The 20,273-nt window shown below is 39.0% G+C and overlaps 1 protein-coding gene across 1 annotated transcript; it reads right to left on the bottom strand.

The window, feature by feature from the left end:
- Positions 1–1,250: 1,250 nt before the first annotated feature.
- LOC138311084 (uncharacterized) lies at positions 1,251–19,899 on the bottom strand. Its single transcript, XM_069252524.1, has 8 exons — positions 19,880–19,899; positions 19,657–19,689; positions 18,476–18,514; positions 16,773–16,811; positions 8,829–8,943; positions 8,439–8,698; positions 3,743–4,401; positions 1,251–1,772 (listed from the first exon to the last, which is right to left on the bottom strand). The coding sequence occupies exons 6-7, from the start codon at positions 8,576–8,578 to the stop codon at positions 4,164–4,166; spliced, it is 378 nt and encodes a 125-aa protein (XP_069108625.1). The 5' UTR covers positions 8,579–8,698; positions 8,829–8,943; positions 16,773–16,811; positions 18,476–18,514; positions 19,657–19,689; positions 19,880–19,899; the 3' UTR covers positions 1,251–1,772; positions 3,743–4,163.
- Between the last annotated feature and the right edge of the window lie 374 nt (positions 19,900–20,273).

Below are 20,273 nucleotides of genomic sequence, written 5' to 3'. Positions count from 1 at the left end.
GCAAAAAAGGAAATGAAAACCCATATCAATTTCACTATATTTTTATATGATACATATGTTTCCCAAAGGAATATAATTTTCAGATATCATATAATAACATGGGGTCCTCGATCAAATTTTCACAATTTTGCGAGCTTGATGTCTGTAACTCACATCCCTACCCCCATTTCATCCCGTGCTACGACTGGTCATATTTGACTATTGTTTGAAAATCATGCCGCAAAGGTCCCTATCATTTATTGCGACGAACGTTACTTCCGGTGTTTGAACATCCATTCCCATTTAAGACAGGGACCGCAATGTTTACTTCATTGCTTTTATTTGATTCATTTAATGATTTTAAACATTCAATATATTAATGTAGACAATTTTCACTTATCGGAAACCATCCGGAATTCAAAACACCCTCCGCAATTTCCGGTTTAGCGTAATAAAATTTGGCGCGGTTTTCAAAAGAATGAATCTACCTTAAGATACTTGTTTCCTAAATCAATAATCCATATATTGTAACATTCAGTACAATATTAGGTACATGAACAATTAACACACTATTATCACAGCCAGCGTTAATTAAAACGATCACAGTATTTAATGACATTTAGTATTATACAAATAACATTTCAATATTATGCATATCAGGACATACTCGAATTAAGTGTTTGCTAAATCTTCCTTTGAATGATTAATGCATTAATTGCATTACCAGGACTCTAAAATTAATAACAATATTTTATTACATCATATACGACAAAGTTAATTAACATTTAGCACATGTTACTACATATATTCATGATGAAATTATAGATTACTATTAATTTGTTTCAATATATCATAAATATTTATATTAATGTAAAATAGAAATTGGAACAAAATTTCGCTTACTGCTATCAAATATCGCATCCCATAAATGGGGATTCATCGTGTTATATACAATACAAAATATAAAATCATGTGCGGTGTGATCGCCAGCTGGCGATCCGTCATTATCCCTCTGTCTTACTATATGTGATTGAAATGGGATAGAAAAGGCACATATATTGCATATTATTGTTAGTTATTGACGATGGCGTGATCAAAACAAATAAATATTAGCGGAAACAAGAATTGTTAACGGACCGACGGACAGAAGGACGGACGGATCACGGACGAAAGGCGATTTGAATAGCCCACCATCTGATGATGTCGGCCGAAAAATTATTGAGGCGATCCTAACATAACTTGTGATAAGTTTATGTTTCGTATACCCCCAACAACGAAGTTAAGCGGGTGTAACTTCGTCCTGCAAACTCCTAATAAACTACCTGACAGATTTTGACAAAATTTGGAACACAGAACCCTGACACTTCTAGTCTAATCTGCAGTCGGACATCATACATAATCAGATGCAGCTCTCTGAGATATATTGAGTTGGGAAGCCGCAGGAAACCAGTCTGTCTGATCCCCTTGATTGGCATGCGTCTACTACTTAAAATCAGCACTCCTCATAGCGCGATTCTGTCTGAAAACCTGCATAACTGTATCTGCAATCCTGTTCAATTCCGCTTCTTCCAATGCTTCACACAGTGTGGACACTTTCTCTTCGTCTGAACATACAAGATTTCCATTCCAATATTCAAGGATGCTGAATTTGATTTCATCCATATTGTTTTGATAACTGTCTTTGAAAGCCTCATACTTTACTCTTGATACGTTTAACGCAATAGCTACTTTCCACATTTCCTTTGGTGGGATTTTCGTTGCGAGAGCAAGCATACTTCTGTCCTCCCAAAAATCTGAAAAAATATTAACATAACACAGGTGATTTTTAGTATAATCTTTTAGAATTTTTATTTGCTTTTTATGCCTTATGTATGTTTAGATGTAAGCATACTTGCAGAAATCAAATTTTGATCACTAATAATACTGTAAAATGTAATATGAAACAGAAGACTACAATACAGGCGTGACTGTATGCACTCATTTCACTGCACTGTAGATGTTAACATATTTAATGTTGGCATTACATAAAACGTATACATTGTAAGTGTTATAATTCTCAAAGCGAGTATGACAATTAACTTTGAGAAGTAACTTTAGGTGTTTATTTTGAAAAATAAATACGTTATCTTTTTGCTAGTGTAGCGTTTATTTGTACCGCTTGCATTTTGAGAAAAAACATCGAACCTGGAATATTCAGTCAAACAGTTCGGCTTCATATTTTCATTCTTATTATGGTAATACTATCTATCCCGCCTTAGACAAGAATCTTGTATTCCTATTGGTTAAAATGACGTGATATCCAATATATAGTCGTATCAGGTTAGTAGAACTTAGTATCAGGTTTAGGCGATAGAGTTATCGTTCTCTGCCCCTAACGTCATTAGCAACAAGATGGCGGTCAAGTAACGCTTCGCGACGACGGCACTCAAAAGAGATGGAGACAAAATGTTTGAATGCCAGCGCTGATGACCACTTTCAAAGCAAACCGAAATCTGCAACACTTATTTAGGATTGTTTAACAGAAATGGACCATGGCAACGCATTCGAGTCTTCAATGAGGTGAAAATTGTTTTAAGTTTTGAGTCGTTCTGGTTTCCATACTCAGTACATAATGCATTTTGCAGTTACTTCCTTGAAGGGGTCTTCGACGGGATAAATTCGTTACACAGTTTGTTAGTGAGCTAATAGGGAAAAATATTGGGTCTAAAATAAACATGTATCAGGCTCGGCGATATTCTTATGCAGTAACCCTTGACGCCTGCTAAGCGCTCAGCCTAAAGGGGAGTGGGACGACTGGTTTGCCCTTTGTCAGTACAATTTAACCGGGTGGAGTGTGTTGCATTGTGTCATCGGCGGTGTGCTTCAGTGATATAGCACTATAAAAAGGGCAATAATTCCATTATACAAGAAGACACAACACGAATATACCGCAGTCGCCTAAAATACGTACCACGCACTTCATACATGCAACACGCTGCATACAAGGGAGGCCGTCCTTACACTGACCTTGCTTTTAATAGGACGTTCATTAATCAAACAAACAAACCATGACCATTTGTTTCTATACAGTAATTTTCTCTCGTATTTTATATAAAGTCAATATAGTTAATATTTAATTATATGATAACAATTTTTGCCTTCTGTGTTGCTTGGTGTGTTTGGCAGCATGCTTTTTCTTTATACCGCATACATGGGAAGCAGACCATAGTAATTTATATGACGTTAATTAATCAAACAGACCAATCGTCCCACTTCCTGTAATTTGACCGCTTAGCAGGAGCAGAACACAGAGCCTTCCCCAAAGGGGCGAGCGCTCAACCGAAAGCCAAAATTGAGGTGGTGTCAAGGCATACATTAGGAAGAAGACAGTTAGTTAGGAAGAAAGAAAAGATAAGATCCTTTATTTATTCGCCATTTACGATCATGCAATCGGGGTAGCAGGTACAATTTTAACGCCCTACCTGCAGGGCTAAGGACGACCGATTCGACCCTTGTCAGTATAATGTGACCTGGTGGGGGTGTGTTGCTTGGTGTTTTCGGCAGCATGTTTCAGTGATATAGCACTGGAAAAAGGGCAACATTTTCAATAAGAAGACACAACACGAATATACTGCAGTCTCCTTAAACATGCACCACACGCTGCGTACATGCTGTACACCGCATGCATGGGAGGTCATCCCAACATGGACCTGACTGTTTAATTATCAGACGATAATTAATGAAACAAATCAATTTTTAGCCATACACAAGAAAAGCTTCATACCACTTTTTTCGGCCTCAGACCTCGAGCTTCCCAAAGATGACACGGAAGTCGTAGTAACTGTAGTCCTGTAATTTTCGCCCCGTGAGTTAATGTGTGAGGACGCTACAGTGCCACTGGTCGTAGCGGGGATGGTTCCGGATCCTCTTGTCATTGGCGAATCAGGTCTGGGATACCTTTGATATTTGCTCATATCCCGTGGGTCGAAGTAAGCTGTATAAAGTTCTTTGCCACTTTTTTTTTTAAAGTAAACGGTCGCCATTTTGTCTTTGGTTCTCCTCCTTACTGGAAACGCAACGAAATTATCATCGGCGCCTGCTATAATCTCTATAAAACTCGTCCTGTCTCACACAAGGCCAAAGGACCGTCCGACCGCAATCGGATTTCAATCTTTTTTATTTGTCTTACAATCAAACTTGGTGATCTACACTCTCGCAGTTCTACGATATTTTTTTTCCTTTTGTCGTTTTCTGATAGTGCTGATTACGTCATCTTGCTCTACTATTTCTGCATGGAGTGTCCAGGTGTGAGGTTCATATCCATTGCCAAGGAAGAGAAGAATATTGTGAGGACTTGCCCCATTCAGTCTTCTTATTTCTTTCAAAAATGCCTTCAGATACCTTCTTAATTTGTCTCCTTTCTTCTTTCCATATATACCATTGCTGTGTATGCAAAAAAATGCCGCAGCGATTTAATTTTGTGTTTTTATGCCAATGAAATTTTCAGGGAGATTTTGAATTTGCGATTAACAAGTGAAATGTTCTATTGTACTTGTAGCTGATTTTTTTTCGTGGTAATTTACTTTCACTTTAAATAACTTTAAATAGCGAAAATAATTTGGGTTTACAGCAACTTTTAGTTTGTAACAATTCAAGCGCTATTCGGTGGTTCAATGCCCTGTTACAAATTATAGCACTGTACGAGAATAAGCGCTTGAAAGACAGTGCAAAAGGCGCTCAGATAACACTACAATACTTCATAGCCTTATAACCGGAACTAGGTACCCCCTGAAGCGAGAGTGAGAAAATCAGGATTTGAACGGAGGTAAGATTGTCGCTTTTATCTGCATTTTGAGATGTTTTTAGATACTGACGTTTGGTGAACGTATTTGCGAATATATCAGCCACACAATGATATAGAAATGGTTTTCCAGAAATGTCGCAAAAAAAAAAGATGTAAACATGGCATCACACCAAAGGAGGTACCGATATAAACCGCCTGTCGTTAGAACAGATGCTGGAAAAGAACATTCCATCGACCATAAATACATAATTTTGTACTACATTGCTCTATAATGATATATTATGAGAAGATTCACAAGAAAAATACTTCTCAACCCGTCTCATTTATGTCAAAAGGCTCGTGCAAATCGCAATGGTGTACGACACATGGCGAAGGAGGTTACGGCTCATAGCAAATGTTTATCTCGGGAGGTGTACGGCACATATTTACTTTATATTAAGGGAGTTGTACCGCTTATAGTTACTATCATATATCTTTTGAGTGATGGAATGGTGAAAACTAAAAAGGATACATATTTAAGACTTGAGGTAATGCATCTTATGTATCATTATTGCATTATTAGTGCTACTAACAGTTTGCAATCATGCATAAAAGTGTGGTTTGCCTGTTACTCATAATCAGTTAATTGCAATCTAAAGACAGTACAGAACACATAACTTTCGGTCCTACTCACTAATTAGGTTATCGTTTGTAAATCCATTATATTCAATATCCACGAAATTATCGAGATGATAATGCGTTTTACTAAGATAAATATATTTTGGTGTCTAATCCATTGTCAATATTAGATATGGCTCAACGTGAAGCCGCAAGAATTATTACTAGTTTACCTTCATATGTAACTAGGAAGGTAAACTAGTAATAATTCTTGCGGCTTCACGTTGAGCCATATCTAATATTGACAATGGATTAGACCTTCATATGTAACTAGGCCCTGCAGGTAGGGCGTTAGAATTGTACCTGCTGCCCCTATTGCATGATCGTAAAAGGCGACTAAATTTAGGATCTTATCTTTTCTCTTCTTCCTAACTGACTTTATCTTTCCTAATGCCTCCCTTGGCACCGCCTCACTTTTGGCCTTGAGTTGAGCGTTCGCCCCTGTGAGGAAGGCTCTGGGTTCTGTCCCCTGGCCGAGACACACCAAAGTCTATAAAAGTGGTAGTTTCTGCTCCTGCTTAGCGTTCAGCATACAGGGAGTGGGACGACTGGTTCGCCCGTTGTCAGTATAATGTGACCGGGTGGGGTGTGTTGCTTGGTGTCTTCGGCGGCATGCTTCAGTGATATAGCACTATAAAAAGGGCAACAGTTCCACTATACAAGAAGACACAACACGAACATACCACAGTCTCCCAGTACACTCACCTCGCACAACATACACGCAACACACCGCACACATGGGAGGCCGTCCTTACATGACCATAGCTGTTAATAGGACGTTAATTAATCAAACAAACAAACAAAAAATCATATGTAACTGTTTCAGCTTTTTATTCGGAAACGGGCTTTGATACACTTTCTAACTGATGCAAATGTTGAAAAGTTAAAGTTAAGTCTACAAAATTGAGAATAATGAAGCACCGAACTATCTCTTTCACCAAAGGTCGGCTATATGTGGCGTTTCGCCACTTTATCATGAAATATTTTGGTTAGTGACTACTGCGAGCGATTAACAAAAGCTATAATTTCTTAGTATATACAGGGGCCTGTCTGACCATCGACATGTTGTCTTAATGATTGGGTATATAACACAGCAAATGGTATATTGCAACCAAACAATCTTGTTCCCGACTATCCTATAGTCGTCGACCACCCCGTGGTCACTGACCGTGTCACTCACTACCGTGTACATGTAGTCGTTAACCACTCTGTGGTTACTGGCCTATAGTCACTGTCCTGTGGCTCCCGACATACTACGTTGTCGCTGACTACCTTGTAGCCGCCGAGACTATAAAGTGGAAACCCGGACGCACACATGTAAACAAATACACAGCGCTGCCTGATTGGTATGTGTTATTCTTATTCATTACAGATATGTATAACTACACTTTAAGAACAGCAATTATAGAATTCCACTTCACAGACTTTCAGCCAATTTCTAACTAAATTTTCTTTTAAACATTTTTCTTTGCATGTTTGTGGAGTTACTTGGATGAAGTGACTAAAATATCCAGTCTAGTACAATTTTTGGTAACAGAAATACAAATATTGTACATCCAAAGTTAAGACATCGATGTAGCCAGTTAAACATATTTCCTGTAAACCTCACCAACAGCCCAAATTGTATCTGTGGTCATAAGTGTTAGAGTGCATATCATTTGTTTCTTCCAATGTAATAAGTATGTGAATGGCAGAATTATTTTATTAGGATAACTTAAGAAACATGAATGTTGATATTTTGAAAGTTTTACAATGTGGCAGCGAGCTATATGCTGATCATATAAACCAAGGTATTTTCTGACCCGTGCATCAATTTATAAAGTCTAGCAGAAGATTTTGGTTAAGTAAAAATGTAAATTTTGTATTTAATGTTATTAATAGTGTCTATGTCTATTGTATCCTGTTTCGTCATTGTATGTTACGAGAAGGCTTTTCAAAGTTGTAATGACTTTTGCCTGATCCCTTTGTCTTTTGAATTGACAATAAAACACGTTAAAAATGTTTCTCAACATTTCCATTTCCTACTATCCAGATGGCGACGTATATATATATATAGAGAGAGATAAATAGAGAATACATGGTTAGTATCTTACAATACAAGGTTTATTTTGGTGCGAGACTTAGGAAAGCCGAGATGACGAGGCTTTGCCGAGTCATCCCGGCTTTTCGTGTCGAGCACCAAAATAAACCTTGTATTGTAAGATATTAACCGTGTATTCTGTTTATCCTGCAACCATTTTGGCATTCAAAACGAAAGCAAATTGACAGTTTTTTACTGGGTTTCGCTCGAAGCGAGACGCTTCCTTGACGCGGAGGTAAAGATTCATTCAGTAAACCGAATGAGAGTGTACTCCTTTTTACTGCCGTGGGAAATAAAAGCGCATTCACAAACAGTAACTGTAATTCTATTCAGTGTGATATATCACTGAAAGGAAATGGAAATACTCAAATAACAATAAATATCCATCAAAGAATTACTTTACAATACATACCTTTGCCATGAGCCAAGAAAAAGACGACACCGCCATACGAGATTTTCGATAGCGTAAAAATGACGTCATTCCGGTGAATGTTACGTCACGTTTTAGCGGGACTGAATAACGTTTCATTCACCGAAAGGTTCAAGTTCTGGGTTAAGTTAGAAAAATTTCCGTCAGATATGGAACAAATTCACGTGATCGTATTGACGGATAAAGCATTTCGTATAGACGGATAAAGCACAAGTTTATCCGGCAGTAGTTATCGGTCAGTATGTGGGACAGTTGCAGGATAAAGTACTTATCAAGTGAATCTACCATTATATATCATATTCGGAACCACGTGTAACAACCTTCAGTATCCAAAATCATCTCAAAATGAAGATGAAAGCAACAATATTACCTCTGTTCAAATCCTGATTTTCTCACCCTCGCTTCAGGAGGTACCTAGTTCTGGTGTCATTACCATACGGTGAGATAGGTACGTACACATAGCTGCTTTATAATTGCGAAAATGTAAACGTTATTTGCAATTTACAAACCCAGAGAAGGATGCCGTTTCAAAGCTGCAAATGTTTCCTGACACAATCTGTACTTTGACATCTTCATTGATTGGGATGTCGTCATCGCCGACATGGACACAAAACCACTCGCAAGCTGACACATCTGTTTCTCCTAACATTGTTATTGGGACTTGCACCTTTACTGGCTTAATAAAGTCTTCATCATGATGTATGTAAACCGTGTCGGAATATCCGAGGACTTCTGTTAATGGAACTGTACTCTGTCTCACTGGTTCCAACTGTAATACAATAAATTAATAAACGATGTTTTTATCTAGCTTTGACCGTCTAGTTTCTGCGAGTGTTTCATGAATACCAAACGCTTAAACGTATGATAGAAATGTACCGTACGCAATACGTGTATCTTACCTGAATGTTTATATTTCCCTCACACTCAATAGCTCCCGTGGGAATATTCACCTGTACATCATCTTTTCCAGGACAAACACACAAAGCTCCTTTATCCGGACTTACCTTCTGCGTTCTAGAAATAAAAAGGATATCTCAGCGCATGTATTTTTTTCGACAGCCATTGTACATTGGCAGAAAATCTCAAGTTTCATAAATGCCCTTTTTACAAATGTAAAAATATATGATCATCCAAATGCATGCAATCGACATTGGATTTAATAGTCAAGTTTATAATCAAGAAAAGAAATTCCCGTTTTGAGTATAAGCAAAGATATATCCTAAAATGATATTTGCTTTTGAACGCTTCTTAACGTTTTCCAATCTGATTAAAATACAGATCAGTATTATAACTATGTTTCATAATAGTGTTTTCGTTCATTGTCATTATTTTGTGTTTATTTCCCTAGATCCATAAATTTATGATAACGTTTACCTGTTGTTCGAAGGTAATTTAGTGAAGAGTCGAGCTTAATTAATCAAAGAAATTTTAAAAATCAGCCACTGGTATCTTTTTATAGTAACGTCATGGAATTGTTAGATATCCGACATTAAATATCACCGCCCAATAACTAGTATGAACTAATCAGGTAAGACATCCAAGGGATTGCTATTTACTAATAAAGTAAGAGTAAAATATTGAATTTAGTGTTTTGACCTGTTTTGACCATACAGCGAACAAAAAGATGTATGTCAACATCGCATGAGCAAAACTGACGTAGCTGCATTATTAAACACGATGTAACGGTCGCGTGACCGACTATGCCTGTTGCTACTCTGTACTGCAACTACAACTGTAGTACGGTCCGTTACCAAGTTCTATCTTGGACCCAGGCACTGTTAAACACAACAAACTAAATACTGCCTACAATATATACAAATAAATGTCTAGTCTACTTGACTCATAATCACATGTTAACAACTATATTCTGATTGCTTTACACCTGGTAAAGAGGACACTAAATCACTATGAACAACCTATGTTCCTTAACTATCTGTAATACCACCTAACTGTAACTGCGAGTCAGTTTCCTGCGTACAAGGTACACAGTACCACGATACCCTTTACCGAGACACCTGTGACTACTAAACCTATTACCGAGTCACCCTTTCACCGCGGCACCGAGTGCCTTGGCAAACCTTGTCTCACACAATGATCAAGCAACACGTCGCCCTGTGTGCTTAACCCCTGGTATCCAAATAACACCACGTTACCCTGTACTCGTCAGTACGTCGCCCTGTACTCAGTACCCCGTAACGTTAATCACGAAGTGATATCAACAGTGGAACCCCAACTTACTCAGCTAGGCCCAAACTTATTCAGCTTGGTCACTGACCGAATCTCGCCAGAGCATAGATTCACCACCCCGTTTAACAATCTATCTAAACTACTTAAGTTAGAATCAGTAGATTATTCCTGGTATACAGAATTTCAATAATTAAATACTTATATATATTTCAACTTTAATCAACTTTTCATTTGCTAATATATCTTTCCTACATATAACTGTAAATAAAATCATCAACACTCCAGCCCTACCCATTTATTAGTCATTAATTAATTAAAGAATCATTATACACTTTCGGAAATCAAGGGGAATAACTCTAATCAAAATATTGTACAATCATTTGCTTCATTACCCACGCCTCCGATTCAATGCGTCCCGCATTGTCTATTAATCATTTTCAATCATATCTGTTAATGTTCTTCTGTTTCTTTGGACAGCATCACATCATGTGTACACATATCAGAGCACAAATTCATTCATCCAGACTGGTCTTCTCCTGACACGACCTTTTGTGCTATCTGGGAGATCTTCATGGTTATTAGTCTCAAGCTCTTCTGTGTTAGTATTAGCGTCTTCATCGTCTGATCCTGCTTGATTCTCATTTTCTCCTTTCAGAACCTGTGGCTGGCACCTTCGCATTCTGTCAACATGAATCACATGTTGTTTCTGAGTTTCTTCACTTGCAACTTTGTAAATGACATCAGAAACCTTGTCAACAATCCTAAATGGACCTTGCCAGAAACTCATCAACTTGGGCGACCTGCCAACCCTCTTCGTTTTTGCCTCAACATTGCTCCTTCTATGTTTTCTCTAGCCAACTTGTGGGCTGCCACTAGTTTTTCTCTAAGATCCCAGGCCCATTGACTTTGGAAGACTGGTTTGGATTCACTTGGTACATCATAGAACAAATCTACCGGTGTGGATACCTCTCTGCCTAACATGAGCATATTTGGCGTGAAACCTGTGCTTTCCTGCTCTGTTGACCGGTACGCCATCATTACGTATGGTAGGTGTTCATCCCAGTCATCCTGGCGTTCATGGACATATGCAGTCAGCATACTTGCCAGAGTACGGTTGAACCTCTCGATCATACCATCAGATTTCGGCTGATATGGCGTAGTTCTTGTTTTCTTGATACCAAGTAGAAGGCACATTTCCTGAAAGAGTCTGCTTTCATATTGTCGGCCTTGGTCCGAGTGTATGACGTTTGGTACACCGAAGCGCACAATTACTTCCTCCACAATTAACGCTGCGACAGTTGTAGCTTCCATGTTTGGCATAGCAAACGCTTCTGTCCATTTGGAGAAGTAATCACCGACCACCAGAATATATCTGTTGCCATCCTTTGTCTCAGGTAAGGGCCCAAGTTTTTCGGTAGCCAGTCTTTCCATAGGGTATCCTGTATGCTCTATTTGCATTGGAGCTTTTCGTTTTGTGCATTCCTATCTGCACACACAGTGTTTGCATCCGGTGATGTACTGGCGTACATCTCTTTGCAATTCCATGCCAGTAAAACCGCTGCCTAACGCGACTCATAGTTTTCTGCACTCCCAGGTGTCCACTAGTCCTTTGGTTGTGACACATCTCCAAGATGTTTCTCCTTTCATCGTATGGTATAACAATTTGACACCTTTTCTGTTTGGATTGGTTCACCCAACGCCTGCAAAGCAGTCCGTTTTCAATTGTCAATTGAACCCATTGTGCAATAAGTGACCTCACCACAGTACCAAATTTCTTTACAGATTCCGAATTTGGTTTTGAGCCGTGTTTCACCCAATCAGTAACTTGTTTTAAATCACTGTCAGACATCTGTTTGTTTTGCAATGCTCTTGCTTCCTCATCTTCTTTGACCGTTACGTTATCTGGTTGCTGATTGCTCTTGATAGTCCGTATTGGGATTTTTTTTTGATCTCGTTCCCAATCTTCATAGAATCCACACTGCTTGCATGGTATTCGGCTCATATCATCAGCGTTTTGGTGAAGTTTCCCAGCTCTGTGTTGGATATCTAGGTCATAAGTTGAAATGACCTCCAGCTAACGCGCCAGCTGTCCTTCAGGTTCCTTATACCTCATCAGCCACTTCAATGCGCTATGGTCTGTTCGTACAAGGCACTTGTGTTTGTACAAGTATGGGCGATACTGCTTTATACAGTATACCATGGCCAGCAGTTCTTTCCGCGTCACGCAGTATTTCCGCTCGCTCTTGGTCAGAGCCCTACTGCTGTAAGCTATGACATGTTCTTTACCATCTATACACTGTGACAGTACTCCTCCAATAGCAAACTGGCTGGCATCCGTGTCCAAGACAAAAGGCTTGGTAAAGTCAGGATACGCAAGAATGGGTGCTGTCGTCAAACATTTCTTTAGAGCATCAAACGAAACTTGGCACCTTTCTGTCCATGTAAAGGATGTCCCCTTTTCTGTCAGCTGGTGTAAGGGTTTGGCTATCTCGGCAAACTTGTGAATGAATCGCCTATAGTAACTGCAAAGCCCTAGAAATGATCTGACATCTGTCTGTGTCGTAGGTAATGGCCAATCTCTTACTGCCTTCACTTTTTCAAGGTCCGTTGATATTCCCTCTGCCGATACAGTGTAACCTAGGAAAAGCACCTGTTTCCGAAACAGATGACATTTTTTCGCTTTAAGTCTCAGTCCTGCCTGGCGTAATCTGTCAAACACTTTCTCCAGATTGGTTATTGCTTCATCAAAAGTCTTGCCCAAGACTATCACGTCATCAATGTAAACCAAGCATATTTCCCAATTCAGCTGAGCCAATACGGTCTCCATTAATCGCTCGAACGTTGCTGGACTGTTACAAAGTCCGAAAGGCATCACGTTGAAATGATAAAACCCGCTTCTAGTGACAAAGGCTGTCTTCTGCTTATCTTCTTTATCCATCTCGACTTGCCAATACCCCGAAAACAAGTCCAATGTTGAGAACCACTTCGCTCCAGACAATCTGTCCAATGATTCATCAACGCGGGTTAATGGGTATGCATCTTTTACTGTCACTTTATTTAAGGCGCGGTAGTCAACACAGAACCTAAGACTGCCGTCTTTCTTCTGTACCAGGACAACACCTGATGCCCATGGACTTGACGATGGTTCTATAATGCCTCTGTCAAGCATACTCTGCACTTGCTGGTCTACTTCCTCTGCTGCATGGTGTGGAAGCCTCCTTGGGGGTTGCTTAACAGGTCTTGCATTCTGAGTTTCAATCTTGTGTTTAACCATGTTGGTCCTCCCTAAATCATCATCCGATTTAGCAAATAGATCTTGCGACCTCAACAGCAACTGCCTAACTTGTTCTGTCTGTTCCGGAGAAAGTTCTTCTTTAGCTTCTTCATAAAGCTGTACAAGATGGCTCGGTAACTCCTGTTTGTTTCTGATCACTTCAGTTTCTGTGTTGTCAAACACTTTATCTACTGGGCTGATTCGTCCAACATGTGTGTCCCGGTATACTTTTACCGTTTCATCTGATAAGTTGAGTAAACGCAAAGGAACAGTGTCGCCTACATTAACAATGGTTCTTGCCACTAAAGCTTTTCCGTTCTTCATGAATCTGTCGCTTGATTCAATTATGAATGTGTCGCTGGGGAGCTGTTCTTTGCGAGGAATATGTACAACTCCCTCACAAACTGTTTCTGATCGTGGAGCTAGGCTAAGCGTATCCTTCATGCTGACCCGGTAACATCCCAATGTCCCTTGCCAGGTCAATGTACTGTCCTTCTGACCAATCGTCATCTTTCCTTGTGCACAGTCAATAACACTGCTACTATCTTTCAGGAAGTCTAGGCCGATGATTCCATCTAGTTTCATATCAACAACTACCTCAGTACAGTCACACCTGTAGGAGTCGATAGTTATTTGGAACCGCCCCTTACCCACTATTGACATAGGTAAGTCATTGGCTCCAAGTATGTCCCGTGTCATGGGCTGAAGCCTCATGTTGTCCCTCCTACTGATAGACTGGAATGTTTGCCTTGAGACCAGCGTCACTGTAGCTCCTGTATCAATGAGAAATTTTGCCGGTACTCCGTTGATATCCAAGTGCACAAAGAGTCCTGTCTCGGCACCACTGCATTCCTGTACACATTTCAGGTGTCTTGCACTAGATCTGTCGTCGTTACCATTCTTAGCCACAGTTGCTAGGTATTTTTGACATTTCCTCTTTATATGGCCATATTCCTTACAAAAGTAGCATTGTATGTCTAGCCGTCCCTTTGGTGATCCATTGGATTTGCTGCCTTGTACTGGTGATTGTGCTTTCTGTTCCTTCAAATCCTGCATGTCTTTCTCCAGTTTCTTGATAGACTGCTGTAGAGATCCGAGCATGGTGGTTAAATTCTCTATAGCCTCGTCTCCATGACTGGTGTTATGATCAGGCTGTACACCCGAGCAAATTTCACATACTTCGTTTCGTCCCGTCTATCTCGTTCTACCTTGCAAAATGACTCTATCTCCACAGCTAAGCTAACAGCTTCATTCAATGTATGTGGCCTTGACTGTTTTATTCTCAGCCTCATGTCGCCATCAGGTAGAGCATCAATGAAATTGTCCTTGGCCATCATTTCCGCGACATCTCGAGTGACTGTGGGGTAAGCCGAGTATGTCAACCTTTTGATTGCTTCTCCAAGCTCAGGAATTGTCTCTGTTGGCCCTAACTTCCTCTGTCTCAGTATTGAACGACATAGATCCGTCTGGTTCTTTGGGGCAAATCGTGCCTCCAGTGCTGCTGCCAACGATGTATATTACCTTGGTTGTCCTTTGACATATTGCCTAACACTGTCTGTGCATGTCCCCTTAATGATGCAGCGAGATACATCCCTTTCTGTGACTCTGTCCAATAATTGATACTGCTACATGCCTCAAAATCCAGCCAGGATCCCGTCCCATCATATGTCGCTGGCTTCATGTAGTTAGTCAAGGGTCTCTGCTTCACACAGACAGCCTCATCTTGTAAATCCATCCTGCGGTCTAGATCTCTAGCTTTCTTCATCCGCGTAGTAACATTGTCGCTGACACTGTATATATCCGGTAAGGTGTCAGGTATACTGGTATATCTTCTCTCGCTGTCATCGCGTCTTGTCCTCTGTGACTCTAGTCTAACCTCATCATGACCACCTGTGATAACAGGGTCATCATCAAACCTCACAGATGGCCGCTGGTCCCTAGTACTGCTCACATGTTGGTATCCATCACCCTTTACAGAAGACCGTGTACTAGTGAATCCAGAATCCTGAGGACTGCTACCTTTTCCCTGTTTACTAGACACTGGAGTTGATTGCGACATAAACCTAATGCTGTTTTCCCTCAATGCCTCTAACCTAGCATCTAACTCTGCAATCTCATCTGTCAAATTAATATCAGACATCATGATATACTGAATGAACCAATAGACACAATAAAACTATAATAAAACTAGAACACTGCAAACTATCAAACCCTAACACTACGCAAGTATATATTAATAACAGTGACTGGATCCCACAACGCTGCCACCAATTTCTGTAACGGTCGCGTGACCGACTATGCCTGTTGCTACTCTGTACTGCAACTACAACTGTAGTACGGTCCGTTACCAAGTTCTATCTTGGACCCAGGCACTGTTAAACACAACAAACTAAATACTGCCTACAATATATACAAATAAATGTCTAGTCTACTTGACTCATAATCACATGTGAACAACTATATTCTGATTGCTTTACACCTGGTAAAGAGGACACTAAATCACTATGAACAACCTATGTTCCTTAACTATCTGTAATACCACCTAACTGTAACTGCGAGTCAGTTTCCTGCGTACAAGGTACACAGTACCACGATACCCTTTACCGAGACACCTGTGACTACTAAACCTATTACCGAGTCACCCTTTCACCGCGGCACCGAGTGCCTTGGCAAACCTTGTCTCACACAATGATCAAGCAACACGTCGCCCTGTGTGCTTAACCCCTGGTATCCAAATGACACCACGTTACCCTGTACTCGTCAGTACGTCGCCCTGTACTGCAGTACCCCGTAACGTTAATCACGAAGTGATATCAACAGTGGAACCCCAACTTACTCAGCTAGGCCCAAACTTATTCAGCTTGGTCACTGACCGAATCTCGCCAGAGCATAGATTCACCACCCCGTTTAACAATCTATCTAAACTACTTAACTTAGAATCAGTAGATTATTCCTGGTATACAGAATTTCAATAATTAAATACTTATATATATTTCAACTTTAATCAACTTTTCATTTGCTAACATATCTTTCCTACATATAACTGTAAATTTAGAAACTATCATCAACACTCCAGCCCTACCCATTTATCAGTCATTAATTAATTAAAGAATCATTATACACTTCCGGAAATCTAGGGGAATAACTCTAATCAAAATATTGTACAATCATTTGCTTCACACGATACAGCAAACGGTGAAAGCTCTTCCAATTTTGAAAACATTTTTTGGGGATATGATATACATAAGGGGGCCAGAATATGAATAAACATCAGATATGTCGAAATGAGTATTATGAAAAATGAAAAAATAGAAATCCATGATAATATCGATATATTTTAATTCTTAATCCCATATGATTTTAAACATAAATGGTTGCTTACGTGTTTTGTTCCAAAATTTGTTCCCATTGAGTCTTCTCCCTTTGAAAAAAATCCATTGCCATTATATATATGATACATATTCTTTCATACCAATACGTGTAACACTGGCTGGTCTAGGGCCATACACTCATGTCACCTGAGGCTGTATTGCATGACTACCCATGTAATAAAGCCTCGTGACGTCACAGCATTACAAAATTACCATTTTCTAGGTACAACTTTAACAGAAACTATGCTGGATTTACAATGTTTTTAAAAGATACAAAAAAAGGTGTTGGTATCCATCACCCTTTACAGAAGACCGTGTACTAGTGAATCCAGAATCCTGAGGACTGCTACCTTTTCCCTGTTTACTAGACACTGGAGTTGATTGTGACATAAACCTAATGCTGTTTTCCCTCAATGCCTCTAACCTAGCATCTAACTCTGCAATCTCATCTGTCAAATTAATATCAGACATCATGAAATACTGAATGAACCAATAGACACAATAAAACTATAATGAAACTAGAACACTGCAAACTATCAAACCCTAACACTACGCAAGCATATATTAATAACAGTGACTGGATCCCACAACGCTGCCACCAATTTCTGTAACGGTCGCGTGACCGACTATGCCTGTTGCTACTCTGTACTGCAACTACAACTGTAGTACGGTCCGTTACCAAGTTCTATCTTGGACCCAGGCACTGTTTAACACAACAAACTAAATACTGCCTACAATATATACAAATAAATGTCTAGTCTACTTGACTCATAATCACATGTGAACAACTATATTCTGATTGCTTTCACCTGGTAAAGAGGACACTAAATCACTATGAACAACCTATGTTCCTTAACTATCTGTAATACCACCTAACTGTAACTGCGAGTCAGTTTCCTGCGTACAAGGTACACAGTACCACGATACCCTTACCGAGACACCTGTGACTACTAAACCTATTACCGAGTCACCCTTTCACCGCGGCACCGAGTGCCTTGGCAAACCTTGTCTCACACAATGATCAAGCAACACGTCGCCCTGTGTGCTTAACCCCTGGTATCCAAATGACACCACGTTACCCTGTACTCGTCAGTACGTCGCCCTGTACTGCAGTACCCCGTAACGTTAATCACGAAGTGATATCAACAGTGGAACCCCAACTTACTCAGCTAGGCCCAAACTTATTCAGCTTGGTCACTGACCGAATCTCGCCAGAGCATAGATTCACCACCCCGTTTAACAATCTAGCTAAACTACTTAACTTAGAATCAGTAGATTATTCCTGGTATACAGAATTTCAATAATTAAATACTTATACATATTTCAACTTTAATCAACTTTTCATTTGCTAACATATCTTTCCTACATATAACTGTAAATTTAGAAACTATCATCATCAACACTCCAGCCCTACCCATTTATCAGTCATTAATTAATTAAAGAATCATTATACACTTCCGGAAATCTAGGGGAATAACTCTAATCAAAATATTGTACAATCATTTGCTTCACACGATACAGCAAACGGTGAAAGCTCTTCCAATTTTGAAAACATTTTTTGGGGATATGATATACATAAGGGGGCCAGAATATGAATAAACATCAGATATGTCGAAATGAGTATTATGAAAAATGAAAAAATAGAAATCCATGATAATATCGATATATTTTAATTCTTAATCCCATATGATTTTAAACATAAATGGTTGCTTACGTGTTTTGTTCCAAAATTTGTTCCCATTGAGTCTTCTCCCTTTGAAAAAAATCCATTGCCATTATATATATGATACATATTCTTTCATACCAATACGTGTAACACTGGCTGGTCTAGGGCCATACACTCATGTCACCTGAGGCTGTATTGCATGACTACCCATGTAATAAAGCCTCGTGACGTCACAGCATTACAAAATTACCATTTTCTAGGTACAACTTTAACAGAAACTATGCTGGATTTACAATGTTTTTAAAAGATACAAACAACGGGATTTGCGTTGTAAATGTCATGCAATTTATATACATGGAGAATTTTTTGCAGTCGCGTTCTTTTCGAATTTATTTCAAAATGCCGAAAAATCATAGTAGTCAAATTGCAATGAAACGCCGGGGTATGAGAGAAAAATATTCTTTCATAAGTGGATATGAAGGATAGGGATATTCTACCCTTGGGATTACAAAATGTTGTAAAACCCTCGGTAAGCCTCGGGTAGAATATCCCTATCCTTCATATCCACATATGAAAGAGTCTTATAGCCTTGACCTCCTTTTCTAAACCATGACTATGCATTCTTATGTCAGCCAAGATAAAATATAAAAGCTTTGATTAATGTTATCATGAGAAACTGATAAAGAGCAGGTTGCATAATTATATTTTTGACATGATGGCGGCCATGAAAAGCTTGACGAAATCGAAACTCAAGAGATATCTATAAAAACAAAATAATTAACATCAAAGCTGAAACTTGGCAATAATTATTTAGGATTCTCTAGTATTAATGGCTAATGACAATATACTTTATTCATTCAAGAGGTTAACGTTTCTGAAAGTCAGCTATTTGCAATTATTTTATACCCTTACAACGAAGTTAAAGGGGAAGGGTATACTAGAATCGGGTTGTCTGTCCGTCCGTCTGTCTGTCTGTAGACACAACTTTGTCCGGTGAACTCCTCCTAAACTACCGAACAGATGTTGATAAATTTGGTAAAAAGAAACCCGACATAAAGGGGAGTGGAGTTAACTTTGGTGGGTTCTGCAGCGTCCACTATTAATGGAGTTATTACTAAATGTGTACAGCGGCAGTATGCTTCAATGGGCCGTACACATGATCAATGTAGGATTGCAAGAAATTGGACGAGGTTACTTATAATAACTACATGAAATTAAAAAATTCTTACTTTTCCAAGCGCTCCACCAATGTTCTGCCTTTCCTATAAAAATACAGAACACAATAGCATGTATCTATTTTACAGTCATATATTAGGGAGGCATGATAGAAATGAAATATATATCAATGTCTACAAGGCATGAATGTCGCTAACTCCGTATGAAATTGTTCCTCTGAATAAGGTGACGATTTGTATTGACATCAGAAAATTAAGATGATATGCTTCTACTTACACAAGCGTAAGTGTCCCTTCCAACCTGTGAATGAAGAATATGAAACATTTTACCAAAATAAAAATAATGCTTGTCATAAACATTGGCTTAATAAATATGTTATCATGCTAATTTATGTCGCATTGGATTGGTTAATACGCCAGTGTAATAAATTCTAAGAGTAAAAAAGCCCATCCATCAAAGTTGATTTGCAGTTTTAATTTAATTATAAATTTATTTGTTATGCTACGGATTTCATGCGGTTTATATAAACTCAAATGACATTAAAGTTAACGAGGTACAAGTGTTTTACTGGCAAACCACACTCGTAAATTGTTAATAGTAGCGTTTGTGATAATAAAACAGAATTTTTTTTTAAAAATAGTAAATATCTTGAATTACTTTTATGAATTGT

This window comes from Argopecten irradians, chromosome 16, assembly GCF_041381155.1.
Source record: "Argopecten irradians isolate NY chromosome 16, Ai_NY, whole genome shotgun sequence".
In the NCBI taxonomy this organism is placed as follows: domain Eukaryota; kingdom Metazoa; phylum Mollusca; class Bivalvia; order Pectinida; family Pectinidae; genus Argopecten; species Argopecten irradians.
The sequence above is the reverse complement of the archived record's forward strand: the minus strand, read 5'-3'. Positions and strand labels throughout refer to the sequence as shown.